Below are 17,458 nucleotides of genomic sequence, written 5' to 3'. Positions count from 1 at the left end.
CTCGATTGCGTATGGATAAGTTTTTCAAAGCCAGAATGCATTCCCACACTAGCTTTGAGTTACAAGTGTAGTTATTAAGCGACTTAAGTGCCGCTTGGCTGTCAGAGAAAATACATATTTTGCAAATCTATACTTTCTCCTCAGGCATAATAACACGCATTCTAATATTGCATATATTTCCGCCTGAAATACTGTGGGCCACTGTCCTAAGTGGACAGAAATTTTTGTTGTAGGGCCATAGATTCCGGATCCTGTCAGATTATTCATTTTCGAACCATCTGTGAAGAAATTTATAGAGCCTGTTGGAACGTTGGTCCACCTCCTTCCCACTCCTGGCGGGAAGGAATGAACACATCGTAAGGTAAGTCATAATTGACTACCGTTTCCATCCAGTCACTACAAATTCCTATTGCGGGATTTATGGCAAATTCATTTAATATGCTGAGGTGACCCGTAAGGTCTCCCGACAGCAGTGTTTTTGTTCTCTTTAACCTTAGAGCACTTTTTTCCGCTTCCAGCTTTATGAATTGATCTAACCGGGGCAGGTGAAGCATTGCGTCTAGGGCCAAAGTGGGTGTACTACGAACTGCACCAGTGATGGCTATGCAAGCGGTGCGTTGGATTTTGTTGAGCTTAGCCCTTGCAGCAGCCTCATTAGTTTTAGGCCACCAGACAAGGGAAGCGTAAGTTGTCCTGGGACGGACAATGGTTTTATATATCCACATGATCATACTTGGTTTTAGGCCCCATCTTTTACCAAGGGTTTTCGAACAAACCCAAAGTGTATTGAGACCTTTCTGCACAACTGATTGGAGATGAGAGTTCCAATTAAGCTTTGCGTCGAGTATGACACCTAGATATTTTACTTCACTTGAATAAACTAATTGTGTTTGATTCAAGAAAAGGGGTTTCAGTTGTACCTTTCTCCGTTTGGTGAAAGGGATAATGGAAGTTTTGTAGGATTTATGCCTAGTTGATACTTTTGACACCAGGAAAAGTGTGATTTAGGGCAGATTGCATTCTTTCCACGATAACACTTTCGAATTTGCCTCGTACAATAATGACAACGTCATCAGCATATCCAACCACTTCAAAGCCTCTTCTCTCTAAGCTGTCTAGAAGCTCATCCACCACCAGTGACCACAACAAAGGAGAAAGCACTCCGCCTTGCGGACACCCCTTGTTGCTTTAACAGTGATGTATGAACCGCTAAGCTCAGAGGAGATTTTCCGATTAGCTAGCATAGCATGTACCCAGGTAACAATGCATGGGTCGAATTTTCTCCTCAACATTGCTGACCCTATAGACGAATAAGAAGCGTTATCGAATGCGCCCTTAATATCAAGAAATGCTACAAGAGCAATTTCTTTTGCATTAAGTGTTTTTCGATTTTTGAACTACCGTATGTAGTACCGAGATCGTAGATTTTCCACTTTGATAAGCGAATTGGTTTTTTGACAAAGGCATTGCTTTCATAAATTTGTGATTTATGTACTCGCATAGTACCTTTTCCATAATTTTGAGCATTACAGAGGATAAACTTATCGGCCTGAATGCTTTGGGGTTGGTTTATCTCTCTTGCCTGCCTTCGGAATGAAGACAGCCCGGATTTGACGCCAATCGTTAGGTATGTGCCCCAAAATCAGACTCGCCTTAAAATCTCAACCAAGGGTGGAACCAGTGTTTTCTCCTCTTTTGGATCAACGCTGGAAATATTCCATCCATGCCAGGAGACTTAAATGGCTCGAAAGATCTCACAGCCCTCTCAACCCTGGCCCGAGTGAAAGCTTCCTTTGCAACCTTTATTGCGTCTTTTTAGACCCAGAAACCCATGATTGGATCTCTTGTGGATCTGAGACAGCAATTCCAGTGCCTTGGTCGCCGATGCTCGACTCAGGGATTGAATCAGGGAAGTGGATCTTTAACAATTCGCTCAGTGTATCGCTAGGCTCTACAGTGAGCGAACCATCCATCTTTCGGAGGCTACCCACACCATTGGAGTGGTCTTTTGAAAGAGTTTTTGGAGTCTGGCCACTACGGGTGTATTCTCTATGCTTTCACACATTAGAATCCACGATTTCCGTTTGGCTGACCTTATTTCTTTGTTGTAGTTCGTCAGGGCCTTTCTGTATAGGCTCCAATCGCCGGTTTGCTTAGCACGATTGAACTCCCTACGCGCAGTTTTCCTAAGCTTCTCAAGAGTTTTATTCCACCATGGAACGTCTCTACTCGAACTAGTTGATTTAGTTGGACAGCTCTCTTGGTAGGCGTTAAGGATTTTGTTTTTAATGGATTTGGACGCATCTTCCAATTGTGTTATGGACTTGATGTGACTTTCTATGATGTACTCTTCGGATCGTAGGATAGCTGAGTAGGATTCCCAATCAGTTTTCTTAGGATCTTTAAACGTTTTTCCATCGTTAGACCCCTTCCCATTCGAAGATGATGTGTTTATGGTCTGACATTGATATTTCTTCAGAAACATGCCAGTTTTTTATTTTATCCGAGATAGACCGACTACATAGAGTCAAGTCCAAAACTTCCTGACGAATGGAGTTTTCAAACGTGGGCTTGTCACCAACATTACAAATGTCAATGTTCTTGGAAGAGAGAAACTGTAACAGGTACTCACCTCTGGTGTTTATATTGGTACTTCCCCATACGGTGTGATGTGCATTTGCGTCGCACCCTATGACGAAGGGGATGTTGTGTCGGTGGCTGTAGGCTACGAGCGCAGCTATTTCTGGAGGAGGGATTTCGTCCACGTCACCTGGGAAGTATGCCGAAACCACCAAGATCTCTCTACTCCCTCTGGCGGAAGGTACCTCCATCCTGACCGCTACGATGTCCCTTTATGAATTCTGAAATTGGAAAGTATTTACAGTTGTTATGTAATAAAATAGCCGCTCTAGGAGAAAGCTGGCTGTCATCATATACCAACTTACATGAGTGTTGTGGAATACCTTGTATTCTGGATTTATTGACCCATGGCTCTTGAATGAGGGCCACGGTTAAATTCTCTTTGGTGAACCTCCGACAGAGCACACCCGTGGCGCTCTCAGCATGGTGGAGGTTCACTTGCAGAACTTTAGTCGCCATTTCCGGGTTCCCGCTTTTTTCGGACGACGACTGTCCGGCTTTGGATGTTGCGGATCATCAGGATGTCGTTTGATATTACAGTTTGGGTTTCTCTCTTCCCTGTAGCAACCTGGCCCGCCAGTTTCGCCTCTGTGGTCAAACTGTCGCTTTTGCACCCCCTTTGCCCTGTTTAGATACCTTTGGTTTGGTACCACTAGAGCAGGGGTCGCCTGTAAGCTTCGAGCTTTTCCTTTAGAGGCGGACAGACTAGCCTTTATGGTGCTTTTGGGGTGAGATTTACTAACCTCGCCCGAACCGGAGGCTTCCTCAGATTTCTCTTGGGTCGGCCTTCCAGTTAGCCGAACCTCGCCCTTGAACAGGAGGCCTCCTCAGATTGCTCTTGGGTCGGCCTTCCAGTCGGATTGGCGGTAGCGGCAGTCGGTTGATCTGTAATCTTCCTTAGTTGGATTTCACCAAATCGGTAGTTGAGGGTGTATTTGGACTTCTTCAACTTTTCCATCGACGCACCATCTACTGTGAAGATCCATTCAACATGAATATCTTTCAGAATGGATCGTTTCACAATACGCCAATTAGTTGTTGTGATGTCATTTTGGCTTTCTATGAGAGCCTTTATTCGGTCGTCATCGTAGCTGGAGCTTTGTGGGAAGAATGCTCGGATCATCTCTGGACGTGGAATAGCCACTTCGTCCTTTGCCATCAGCTCTGCACCTTCCCAGGGTTTCATGGATGGGGATATTCTCTTTAACCACTCAGCAGTCTCTTGATCCTTACAGATTAGAACCATGTAACCGGACTTGTAGATGAGGTTGTTGAATTTGGGTTTTATTGGCTCGTTTCGCTGTTGAACTACTCTGAGCAGGAGTGCTTCTTGTAGAAGGTCTAGCTGGGCTGTAGTGAGTTGGACGGTGGGAAAGTCTTTGGGTATTATCCCGACCTTCACGCTTTTGGCCATATCACTGTAGCTGATACCAGCTGTTTTCCTCATGGGTGGGTTTTGTTGTCCAGACACGTTTTTCTGAGGCGCGCGGTTTGAGGACTGTTGGGCGCGCTCTCTCGGATCCAGATGGTGCTTCACCCTTTTTGTTTGGGGTCCTCTGTGGCGGATTTGTCTAGGTCGTTTCTCGAGCGTTTTGAGGAAGTGGGCTCGATCTCCTTATTCAGGATTATGGACAAGGCCTCATTCCGGTCTTTTCCCTTCTCCCGGAGAGTTCTAAGCTGCTTCCTCTGCGAGCGTGTGAGTGTGGGGATTTTCTTTCTCGGAGCACCCTTGGCCGAAATTGGCCCTTCGCCGAAATGCTAGATGTTTCATCAAAATGTGGAAAATTTCCCATCTTCCTATCTATTATTTTGACACTTTTTGCGCCTGGCAGTACATATTTCTTTTTCCTATAGGATGGGAATTTGCAAACAGTAACCTAGGCGAACTGGTGTCCCGACGCTCCGAAACCACCCTGACTGTTGGCGACACTGGCAACATGATCCAAATTACCACAGACAGGCGATTTTCATCCGCATAGACGTCAGATGTGTCAAAACTCCAGAAGAGATCGTTATCATTATCTTTGTTCAATGAATAGAAGACAATTTTTAATGTGTCCAGCGAAATATATTGTTACGGTTGGTTTTATTTTGTTCGAATAGTTGTAAATATACGATCGAGTCTGTATAGTTTGTACTATATCGTGTCTGTTTTATTTGTTGACTAGCAGACCCGACAAACTATGTTCCTCTAAATTTGATTTATTGTCTGATTGGTTCTCGAGTTATGCAGAAATTGCTAGTTCATTTGTATGGTAGCCCCACTTTGCAAAGAGGGGACGGGTCTCAAACCATCTCAAGAACCTTCCCCGGTCCTAAAAACCGCTGCATACAAAATTTTCACGCCGATCGGTTCAGTAGTTTCGGAGTCTTCAAGGATCAGACAGACAGAAATTCATTTTTTTATGTACCGTCATTCAGGGTGCCATTGGGCCTAGGGGGTAAGATTGGGCCAAAAACGTTACGAATTTTGATGTAAACTTCAAACGGTTCAAAATTATAGTAAAATTTACGTCTAAGAAATCACAAAACAAATTCCAAGAACTAATTGTGCTCGTACCATAATGCTTGGAACTTGAATGTAAAACTATTGATCGAATGAACCCGTATTAAAATAGTGTCAGTAATGCCCCACAAATCTATTACATAACTAGTTTTTAGATCGATGGATACCTGGTTATCATGTTACGATAATCTGTTGGTGTTTTATCGAATTTTATGAAAATTTATATAGCGGATCTGGTTTTTCGTAGCAACGAGCAATGCATGCTAAAAAAGGGGTGACATTGGGCCAAGCCCATGGTTGATTTGCCATACATAGTTGGTAAGAGCCGTAATGTAGGAAATTATTTTTAATGAACGATTGAATCGTTGCATCGTCACCGCTGAACTGTATTGTACTTGGTCCAATGTCACCCCCTGTGAGGGGTGAGAATGGGCCAATTTTAAACAACATATATCTTTGAAGAATTTCTCTCATTTATTATTTTTTCCCCACATAGTGGTAAATTCATTGTTGAAACTTGTACCAAACTAATTAAAACTTCATTCCAATGTTAACTACTATACTGCCGCTAACCGCAAGTCGAGCACATCTGTATTTGGACGCCCATATACAGATGTGCTCGACTTGCGGTTAGCGGCAGTATATCTTTGTAACATTTATTTGGAGCATACCACATTTTGGCCCAATGACACCCTTGTTGGTGGTATGTAGGGGAATGGTTCGGCACTACATCTCATAGCTCCCATTTCCATCCCATCAAAAACAAAGCAATGAAAAGGTGTTTGATTTGTTATTTATTTTTGTGATTTTTTTCCACAGTGGGCATGCATGTTAGCAAAAAGAAGCGACAAGATTGGTGCTGTATTTCTTTGTTTTGCGATGAGATGAATATATGTACAGTGAGATGTAAAACGGAACACTTCCCATATATATAGATATACACTAGGGTGGCTCAAATTAGTATGGGAAAAACTTTGTTCAATTTTTTTGATGGGCCGCCCTCTTATTCAGTTCTATTTGATGCCCTGATGCTATGGACAAAATTTCAGCCAAATCGGTCAACGTTTGGGCGGTGCTAAACTCGTTGGAAGTTTATATGGAAAAATGTATGCAGAAACATCAAAAAACAGTAAATTGCAGCTGGACTACACAACTTACGATGGAGAACTATGATACTCATTCAGATCTTGAAGAATTTAATACAGAATGTTATGCAGAAAACCGCGAGAAGATTCGAGTTTGCCCGGCTAAGTTATTAGCATTTCTCTGCAGTGGGGTTTGAGCAAATTTCGTTTCTTTTACCTTTGAAAAGAAATAAATTCACCCCTACAACACTCCAGTAAAATGCTAATATCTTTGCGTAATAAACTTCAATCTTCTCGCGGTTTTCAGCATAACATTCTGTATTTTATTTTACAAGAACTGAATGAGTATCATGGTTCTTGATCGTAAATTGTGCCGTCCAACTGCAAATCACTGTTTTTGGATGTTTCTGCATACATTTTTCCATCTAAACTTCAACGAGTTTAGTAATTGCCCAAACTTTGACCGATTTGGCTGAAATTTTGTCCAGAGCATCAGGGCATCAAATAGAACCGAATAAGATGGCGGCCCATCAAAAAAATTGAAAAAGTGTTTTATGAGCCACCCTAATATACACCCATATTCTTGTTTACGGACGTATGTAATACGATCGAAAGTTTGCTTCAATTGCATTCCCGTTTTCGTGCGAACCATTTCGAAGCATTCGATCTTTCGAATGATTAGCGCATTCTTGTTTTCGATCGAATGCGTATTTTTGTTTACAAATTATTCGCTGCTGGGAACTTGCGGATCGGAACGTTTTCGTAGGCAAAAATTCAGTGTCCGTCGATAGTGCCCTTTTGTTAACCAGATTTCTTGGGGGCGTAAAATGTAAGTTTTGTGTGTCTATTTCTTGTATATTCATCATTTTTTATGTATATTGATTCAAATTTGATTCTTTAGGGCAAAAAGACCGAAATGCAAAAGTACCAACAAGGAACAATTCATGATGTTGGTGGAAGAGCTGGAGGAGCAACCAGATGTTGGGGTTTGCTAGATTCTACACCGGTCCATTCTGGGAGAACCTAGCAGAGCAACTCAATAGTCTTGGACCTCCCATAAAAGATCCGGCTGGGTGGAAAAAAGTGAGTAATAGTAAATGTGTGTCCTAAAAAGGTAGCGATGGTTATTCCCAGCAGAGGTCTGATTTGTGACAAAGTTGATTGATAGATCAAAGAGGTGGGCCGAAGTGCATAATAGTATTGAGAATAACTACCGTTTTCCTATTCTTTTGGAATTTCTCATTGCCCATCACTAACCATGAACCATATCATCACACTGCTACTTGGATTAATGTTTGGTTTTCATTCATAGGTTTGGGCCGACTGGAAGTCGAATCTAAAAAGAAAATTGGCCAACAACCGAAAAGAACAGCAGGCAACTGGCGGTGGGCCTAACCGAATTATCGAGTTTTCGGCTCTCGAGGAGCGGGTGATCGACCTGGCCGGATTAACTGCAGCTGTGGAGGGGATCGACAATTCAATTGCTTTCGGCGCTCCTGTCGAAGAAGATGAGAATGACGCTGGTGTTGCTAATGGCACATTTCCAGAAGCAGCAGACGATGCGGATGCAGTTGAAGATGCCCCGGACACGGGTGTTCAAGAACAATGTGCCAGAAGAAAACGACGTGCTCCATCGAGTTTAAACCTGTTAGATACCCAAGTGAAACAACAGAAAAAAATTCACAATGAGATAATCGATGTGTTGCGAACGCAAACTAAAAAGTTTGGCGATTTGGCATACTACGGAAAGACGATTTCGAAGCGATTGATGGACCTTCAGGCTTTGGAAACGGAAAATTAAAGGAACAACGCTGGCACAATTTGGAATTGGAGAAATTAGCGTATGAAAAACTTAAAACTGAGAGGGAAATCCTAGCTCTACATTTAGATAGATTGTAGGCGTACAATTATATGTAATGGCGTAAACCAGCTATCCCAAGCAACACCTCTTGTTTCTCAGCGAGCAACAACAACTGTGGTGTGACTTACTAAAGGTCTGACTTATGCACAACGCGTGGTATTTGGAACTCCTTTGTGACACAAAAAGCGCAAGAGGTGGAGCCTATTTGCAACATCTTGCGGCTACAATGAAAATAAAAACACAAAAACCAACCGGGAATCGAACCATGGACCTTCCCAAGCAGCACGGGCAACATCTTTCAAATAGGTGTTTGTTCCTAATAAATTGCATTGAAGACACTGGCAATACATCGAGTCACATTACAGCCACTTTCTAGTTTCAGAAAATCACAATGTTTCATTTCCGTTTAAGTGGCGTCGCAATATTTCACTCATCTGACTTCTTGGGTGGTTTAAAATTCTAGATGTTTCATATCAGAAACAAAACAGATAAGTTGCAGAATTAATAACACTTCGGTTCATTGCTGTTACGACAATGTTTCTGATATGTTGCAAAACACTTTGAGCTCAGCTGAGCAGTATTTTATTTTTGACAGTCCCCTGCATGTTCCGTATAAGGTACAATGAAGTTACAAATGACTTTGTTGTTTATGTAGTGCACTTGTAGCAGAATCTCCAAATAGAATTGTTGGTGTGATGGTTATAGTAGCAGGTTGCAAATCTCAAGTTCCATGGTTCGATTCCCGGTTGGTTTTTGTGTTTTTATTTTCATTGTAGCCGCAAGATGTTGCAAATAGGCTCCACCTCTTGCGCTTTTTGTGTCACAAAGGAGTTCCAAATACCACGCGTTGTGCATAAGTCAGACCTTTAGTAAGTCACACCACAGTTGTTGTTGCTCGCTGAGAAACAAGAGGTGTTGCTTGGGTTGAGATTTGCAACCTGCTACTATAACCATCACACCAACAATTCTATTTGGAGATTCTGCTACAAGTGCACTACATAAACAACAAAGTCATTTGTAACTTCATTGTACCTTATACGGAACATGCAGGGGACTGTCAAAAATAAAATACTGCTCAGCTGAGCTCAAAGTGTTTTGCAACATATCAGAAACATTGTCGTAACAGCAATGAACCGAAGTGTTATTAATTCTGCAACTTATCTGTTTTGTTTCTGATATGAAACACTTAGAATTTTAAACCACCCAAGAAGTCAGATGAGTGAAATATTGCGACGCCACTTAAACGGAAATGAAACATTGTGATTTTCTGAAACTAGAAAGTGGCTGTAATGTGACTCGATGTATTGCCAGTGTCTTCAATGCAATTTATTAGGAACAAACACCTATTTGAAAGATGTTGTCCGTGCTGCTTGGGATATACATGCTTAAATATATTTTGGATTGCTGAGTATTCTTTCAATTCGTTTTTAGTTGACCCTGATAGGAATTAATTCGTATTGATTTGTAATGGATTTGGATCTTATGATTCACTCGAGGGTTCACTTCTCATTAGTTTTTTAGCACCCGCAAAAACATGGAAGCACTAAATATTGCAATATGACAGCAAAACCAATGCAATGACCGATCATTGACCCCGGGTGGGACCTAGTTGTGTTCCGAAAGTTCTGGAATATCTGGAAAGTGGCCAAATCTAGACATTCGCCCTAAAAAGTTTGGAATGTATGTTATCATGTATGATAATAAACCATAATGAACTAGAATCTTCAAATTGTTCTGAAGTTAAACACAATAGTCTACCGAATCAAACTTCTGGAGGAACTTCCGGAGAAATTCCTGGAAAAACTTACGGAGGAATTCCTGGAGGAACTTTCGGAGGAATTCCAGGAGAAACTTCCGGAGGAATTCCTGGATGAATTTCCGGAGGAGCTTTCGGAGGAATGCCTGGAGGAACTTCCGGAGGAACTCCTGGAGGAACTTTCCGAGAAATTTCTGGAGGAACTTCCGGTGGAATTCCTGGAGGAACTTCCGGAGGAACTTTCGAAGGAACTTCCGGAGAAATTCCTGTAGGAACTTCCGGATAAATTCCTGGAAAAACTCACGGAGGAAGTTCCGGAGGCAATCTTGGTAGAACTTCCGGAGGAACTTTCGGAGGAATTCCTGGAGGAACTACCGAAGGAACTTCCGGAGAAATTCCTGTAGGAAGTTTCGTAGGAACTTCTTGAGGAACTTCCGGATATATTCCAGGAAAAACTTACGGAGGAAATCCTGGATGAACTTCTGGAGGAATTCTTGGACGAACTACCGGAGGAACTTCCGGAGAAATTTCTGGAAAAAACTTACGGAGGAATTCCTGGAGGAACTTTCGGAGAAATTCCTGGAAGAACTTCTGAAGAAATTCCTGGAAATACTTCCGGAGAAATTCCTGGAACAGCTTTCGGAGGAATTTCCAAAGGAACTTCTTGAGGAACTTCTTGAGGAACTTCCGGAGAAATTCCTGGAAAAACTCACGGAGGAAGTTCCGGAGGCAATCCTGGTAGAACTTCCGGAGAAATTCCTGGAAGAACTTTTGAAGAAATTCCTGGAAGAACTTACGGAGGAATTCCTGGAGGAAGTCTTGGAGGAACTCCTGGATGAAATTTCGGAGGAATTCTTGGAGGAAGTTACGGAGGAAGTTCTGAAAGAGCTTTCAGAGCAATCCCTGGAGCAGTTTCCACAGCACTTCCTGGTGGAATTTACGGAGAAATTTGTGGAAGAATTTCGGAAAATTTCTATTGCTTGAAATAAGCTCACGCCGACCCACGCCGCCGCCGATAAATTTTCCAATTCAAGTTCCAAACCGATTGCAATACAACATGTCCATATAAGTCCATAGAGTTCTTCGAATTCATTGACATTCAAAAAAAAAATCTAAAGCAGATATCTAAGGCCCTCGGAATTGTTGGGGAGTTGACCAATTGATCCCAGCTTCCGAACAATTTGGGGAATATCTTGGCTGTGCATATGCACAGCATATGTTTCGAAATGGACAAATTGATATGAAATTTGCGAAAAAGAATCCACGTGTCTTGGAGGGACTCGAACCCTCAACCTCCTACTACTTCGTACGAGTTGCCGAATAATATGCAATTAATTGTATTTGGGGAACCTAGAACATCTATAATGCACTTATTTGAATAGTGATGTGATACACAAGAGTTCTATGGACTTATTTGGACATGTTGTATTACTATAGGTTCGATATTGGACGTAGTTGATCGGGTAGACCAATTAATTTAAACTTCACAACAATTTGGAGAGCCTAGAATATCTGTAATGGACTTATTTAAATTATGAAATATGCCCAAAGGCTCTATCGGCTTATATAGACATGCAGGATTGCTATAGATTCATGCTTCTTGCACCTAAAACCTTTATTTATTTAGAGGAAATACACTACGGACTTCCAAGAGTATCGGAGAAATTGTTAAGAAATTTTAGGGTTAATTCCAATGACATCTTGACTACATTTTCGGAAAACTTCGAAGAGGAGGCGAAATTGTGAACTATTTTCTAGTAGATATTTTGTAAATGTTAGTTTAATTCAGACAGAAAATAAAAACAGAAAAATCATTAACTATTTCCCCCAATGCTTGTAGTGTCACTGGAAGCTTTTTTTGTCTCAAAATCTTAGGAGCTATCAGAATTTTCCAGATTTTTATCATCGCAGTTATAGCGCTGTTTCAGCTCGCTGGACAATGACCACAGTGCACTGTAAGAGTTAAAGACAGAACCATTCAATCAAAAAAATTTCTTCAAACACCTATAAATCATTATTGATTTTTGAATATAGTTAGTATACAGTTTATTTGCAAATTTTCTATAAGTATAACAGCGGGAAATCTTTTAAAATAATGACGCATCGATCATTCTGCTATGTAGTCGTATAAGTAGTCGTTACGATATGTTAAACATATATTATGCAGCGCACAACACACGTTAACAATTTTCGAGGATTTTGTAGGCGAATAATGTAGTTGACGGGCAGCAAGGATGCATCTGAACCGATTTTTTACAACTCCAATTGTCCTTTCAATAATATTCCTTGCCGATGTATGGCGGGTGTTAAAATTGCTTTCAGGGCTTCCAGCTTCTGGTGCTCTATGTGGTGTTATCAACCAGGGTTCCGAGGGATATCCAGCATCTCCTTGAAATGACATAAATGCTTTATTACTTTTGATAGTAATCTAATGCAATGATTTACCTAAGATCTTTGTGTTTCTGTCTCCATTCCTGTATAAAAGCTGCAAATATCGGCGAGCTGCACTTAATCGCCACACATGTGAGTCGTGGTTAGACCCCTGAAAAATCGCATCAACAAAACGAATCCGTTGTTCATCATCGCACATCTTAAACAGTACATATAAATACAATATAGTGTGTTAACAAATTAAATATCATATTACTATACCATTAGGACATTTAAGCTGTAAAATCCTTTACGGTTATGGAAAAGATTGCGGTTGGTCTTCGGAGGTATTATTTCAACATGTGTTCCATCGACACACATTACTACTCCAGGAATCGCAGACTTGTTGTAAAAGTATCGTTTAGCTCGGCGTGCTTGTTCTTCTTACATCTGAAGTGTTATCCACTGTGGACAAATCTTCCTCTGTAATACTTTTAGCATTTCGGATAAGATTTTTGAAAAAGTTGGTTGAGCTACAGCGATGTCAAAATCTTTGCCTGATCCATGTTGATAGCTACCTTCCGCGAAGTAACGTAGACAAGCAGCGAGTTTACGTTCCACACTGAGACCTCCTTGTTTTTGAGCCGGTAATTCTTCCTTGATTTCATTGAGAACGTATTGAAAGGCTTCCTTATTGAGTCTAAAGTTTTTAATGAATCTAAAATCATGAACAAAAATACAGATGAATTATTTGTCAATCTCTTACCACAAAATTATAACAACTACAATCATACTAGTTAAATTTATACAACACAAGGACCAATTATCGATTCATCATTACGATTCATTATTCACGTTACCACGGTTTTGGTTAATTATGGCCTTTGTATTTAATAAAACATTCAGTCTGACTGTATAGTATAACATATGTCGAATTCGTTTTTAAAAAGTTCCAACCTAGATTGGAACTAGTTCCAACCTAAGTGCTGTCAGTGTTTTTTATTCGCTCAGGTTGGAACTAGGCTCGCACTAGTTTCAACCCCAAAGCTGTCGGGTTCGCACTGTGTTGTTTCACGGTTTCGCACCAGGTTCACCAATACAACTGTACTACAACTGTCAAAACCACGTGGGTGGGTGGGACTGGGCGGAATAAACAAGCAGAAGGGAGAAACGAAACTATCTGTTTATTAAAATAAAATGCGCGTTGAAAATCTTTTTTCCGGGAATTTTGTGATATTTGTTATTGTAATTTAAAAATAAATTAATCCGCTACTGTTGTCTAGAGTCAGTTTTGAAAATAATTGTTAGGGAAGTTATGTATTCATAAGTTCATTCAGGCTTACCTCACAGATGGTGGCCTAAATGGAATTATGCAGTTTGGAAATTCCCCTTGAAACCCGTTCACAAAATCCGCTAAGAATTGTCAGAAAAATATAGAATTATTTCTTATACAGAATGTCTTTTGAATTCTTCCAAAACTCTTTCGTGCGTTTCAGAATTTCTTCGAAATTCTGCCAGAAATTACTTCAGAAATTCTTTCAGTAATTCTTCCTTGAATTTTTGGCGATATCTTTCAGGCATTCCTCCATATTTTTCCAAGGGATCTTTTCGAGATGCATTCCTTTGAAAATTCTTCTACTAATATCTTTGAATACTGTTCCAGGATTTTCTCTGGAAGTGGCTCCGGGAATTAATTTGGAAATTCCTACAATATAATTTCTTCCGGAAATCCTTCTAGAATACAGGAACTTACTCGTAGTATCTTTCAGGAATTGCTCCGGAATTTCCCCGGAAGTACCTTGAGCAACTCCTCCGGGAGATTCTTTAAAATTGAAAATGCACGGGGCCCAAAATCTGGCGGAAAATTTCCCCGAGGTGTGAGGTTACCTTTATCAGGAGAGGTAGCGAGTAAAAAAAATAGCGATTCCTGGAGAATTTTTATCACATGCCTCTGAGTGTTCCCCGAAAAAAAAACTTTGGCAGAAATAGATGAATTTACGAAAGTACGGAAAATACGGAATTCTTGGTATTAAAATGTGTACGGGATTATTGAATAAAATTAAATAGGGGAACTGTTCCGATCTCCATCTCACTGAACATATATTCATCTCAACGGGAAACAAAGAAATGCAGCACCAATTTCGTCGCCTCTTTTTGTCAACATGCGTGCTCACTGCTGAGAAAAATCACAAAAATAAACAATCAAAATTCCTTTCCATTGCTTTGTTTTTGATGGGATGAATATCGGACCCATGAGATGAATTCCAGGAGCTGTTTCCCTTTTTATATCCACCCAAAAGTAAATTCCACTATCCGCAAAAATCAGTTCACGCACTTAAACATATTTATTTATCTGATTATTCAACGCCAACGCACTGTCAATGCACTGGATGTCCTGGATCATATGTTTCGAATCAAAACAAACACGATGCTACGCACACCAACATATCCAATGACAGATGGAACTGAAAATGTTTTTTTATTCAGGGTTCGGGTTGGCACTGACCCAGGTTTAAAAACGAATTCAAATCCGGGTAAAATCAGCATAGTGATTCAAATCGTTCGGGGCTGTCAGTTTGAATATGAATCTAAAACATTCATTTTCCCAGCAGCTGTTCTAGATTCATTTTTTATACCAGTCAAATGTCAAAAAAATAAAACTGGTATAACGCCCCATTCTATTTTCTGCAGATTTGAACCACGATTGAATCACGAGATTCAAATATTTTCCAATTGTTTTGGTGAATGAATGCGTCATTTTACCTACTTTCAATTTCTACAATCAATCCACTTTGCAATTACGGCGCCTTTCTTGGCGCCAACATGATGATTTTATTTAATTGAAAATTTGAAAAACATGAATAGAACACTGCTGGGGAAACCAGCGAGTTTGTTTTATTTGGCTCCAGATTCAAACTAGAATAGTGGTCGAAAATTTGGAATGAAACTGAATTTCACTCTAAGGGTGATAGATATAGATTCTGTGTCTGGACTCGAGAGGATAGCCTGAAATTAGGCATTAAAATGTAGTTGTGATTTGTACCAAGTTTGTTCCAGACACAGCCATCGAATCGTTGATGCCAAATGGCATAAATTGATTCGAGGTGCCCAAATAGGACAAGAGTCCTACACAAAAAGCTCAGCTATGAATGCTGCAAACTAATTGCTGTAGACAAAAAGCGCAATACACTCAGCGAACTGAACTATCGAAATTCATAACTGGCGCCTTATGAATCTTTGACCGATTATTCCACCAACAGTGCACTGAATAATAATAATATAAAATAATAATAATATTACCCACACCTTCTTTATGGACGACTTGAAGCTGTTTGCGGACTCTGTGGAGAAGCTGCACCAATTTCTGCGGCTTGTAACGGTATTCAGCAACGACATCCGGATGGAGTTTGGTATCGATAAATGTCGATCCATACATCTACACCGGAGTCACCTGGTGGATGCCGACAGTTTCCGCGTCAACGAACAGGAGGAGATTCGAAACATGGTTAAAAACGAAACGTACAAGTTCCTAGGTTTCCTGCAACTGAAAGGAATTCGCCATACGACGATCAAGAAAAAGCTGCAGGAAAAGTTCTTGCATCGTGTCAACGGTATTTTGAAGAGCCTCTTGTCGGCCGGCAACAAGGTGAAGGCAATGAGCACGTTTGCTGTGCCCTTGTTGACATACAGTTTCGGGGTGGTGAAGTGGACCAAGACTGACTTGGAGGCGTTAGAACGAGCAGTACGAGTGGCGTTCACTAAGCATCGCATGCGCCATCCAAAATCGTCCATTGAGAGAGTCACCCTGACACGTACAGTAGGAGGAAGAGGCGTTACCGATATACAAGCACCATGTGTTTCCCATATTCAGTAGTTGCGAAGATACTTCGTGGAAAGCCAGAACATCCACGAAATCTATCGTGCTGTGTGTGAAGGTGACCTCGGATTCAGTGCCCTGCATCTGGCGCAGGAGGACTATCAGCCGAATTGCGACATCAAATCTGTCGACAAGATGATCGCATCGTGGAAGCAGAAGGAGTTGCATGGGGCGCACCCCCATCAACTGGAGCTGGAATTTATCGACAAAGCGGCGTCGAATACGTGGCTGGTGCGGGTGAACTCTTCTGAGAAACAGAAGGATTCATGGTAGCTATCCAGGACCGGATAATTGCGACGAAGAACTATCGGCACTATATATTGCACGAAAACGTGGAGGACCGCTGCAGGAACTGCAATTCAGTAGGAGAGACGATCGAACATATCGTGTCCGGGTGTTCAGCCTTAGCTGATTCAGCCTATCTCGGTCGTCATAACGAAGTAGCCAAGATTGTGCACCAACAGCTTGCTTTAAAGCACAACTTGGTTAACAAGTTTGTCGCCTACTACAAATATGTGCCTGTCCCGGTTCTGGAAGATAGTTTCGTGAAGCTGTACTGGGATCGCGAGATCATAACGAATGTCCTCTTCGTGCCAATCGGCCCGATATTATGGTGTACGACAAAAGGATGAAGCGGGTAACCCTCATCGACATTGCTGTACCGCTAGACCATAATGTCCAAACAACATTCTCCAACAAGATAACGAAGTACCACGACTTGGCGGAGGAGTTGAAGCAGATGTGGCACCTGGAGGACGTGCGTATAATTCCGGTTGTTATCTCAGCAACCGGAATCGTCCCGAAATCTCTTCTGAGATCGTTAGAAGAGCTGGAACTATCTCATAACCTCCATAGTATCCAAAAGATAGTGGTCCTTGGAACTTGCAGCATCGTTAGAAGATTTCTGAACCACCATAACTAATACATCCGGTGCAAACGATTATTATAGGATTTAGGTCAACCGGCGAATGAGATCCACAGAGCCTAATCCCCTTTGGCATTCAGATTGCCCGGGGTAGGTGAAAATTTCCAGCACGCTTGCTGAGGAAGTGCCAAAACTCTATAATAATAATAATCATGATTCTTATACGCAGTTACCTTCCTGAGTAATCAAGCGTCGATGGGCGTGTGGTTTATATATTTGCGGAATTTGGCTGATAGACCAAAATCTTATATGAAACCTCGTCATTTCCCATAGTGGGCACCACTTAGCCATCACTTTTAGGGCACCAGGAGAGAACGTGCATTTCTCGATAGTACGTACCCCCGATTGTACGTACATTTTACCTCGATAGTACGTACACAATTTTTTTTTTTTCGTTCAATTTTCTGTACGATTTTAGTAAAAATTTGAATATGCTTT

The 17,458-nt window shown here is 41.2% G+C and overlaps 1 protein-coding gene and 1 long non-coding RNA gene across 2 annotated transcripts; one reads left to right on the top strand and one right to left on the bottom strand.

The window, feature by feature from the left end:
- The first annotated feature begins 6,951 nt into the window (after positions 1–6,951).
- LOC134205253 (uncharacterized) lies at positions 6,952–8,032 on the top strand. The gene is made up of 3 exons (XM_062680345.1): positions 6,952–7,060; positions 7,133–7,314; positions 7,544–8,032. The coding sequence occupies exons 2-3, from the start codon at positions 7,210–7,212 to the stop codon at positions 8,030–8,032; spliced, it is 594 nt and encodes a 197-aa protein (XP_062536329.1). The 5' UTR covers positions 6,952–7,060; positions 7,133–7,209.
- Positions 8,033–11,873: 3,841 nt separating this feature from the next.
- Positions 11,874–13,010, bottom strand: LOC134205248 (uncharacterized). The gene is made up of 3 exons (XR_009978100.1): positions 12,501–13,010; positions 12,294–12,438; positions 11,874–12,236 (listed from the first exon to the last, which is right to left on the bottom strand). It is a non-coding gene; the product is annotated as an uncharacterized LOC134205248 (long non-coding RNA).
- Positions 13,011–17,458: the final 4,448 nt, after the last annotated feature.

The sequence above is a fragment of the Armigeres subalbatus genome, chromosome 1 (genome assembly GCF_024139115.2).
Source record: "Armigeres subalbatus isolate Guangzhou_Male chromosome 1, GZ_Asu_2, whole genome shotgun sequence".
Taxonomy (NCBI): Eukaryota; Metazoa; Arthropoda; class Insecta; order Diptera; family Culicidae; genus Armigeres; species Armigeres subalbatus.
The sequence above is the reverse complement of the archived record's forward strand: the minus strand, read 5'-3'. Positions and strand labels throughout refer to the sequence as shown.

Coding starts and splice junctions, on each gene's coding strand:
- LOC134205253 (XM_062680345.1), top strand. CDS start 7,210: ATGTTGGGGTTTGCTAGATTCTACACCGGTCCATTCTGGGAGAACCTA. Junction 7,315..7,543: donor ATCCGGCTGGGTGGAAAAAA/GTGAGTAATAGT, acceptor TTTCATTCATAG/GTTTGGGCCGACTGGAAGTC.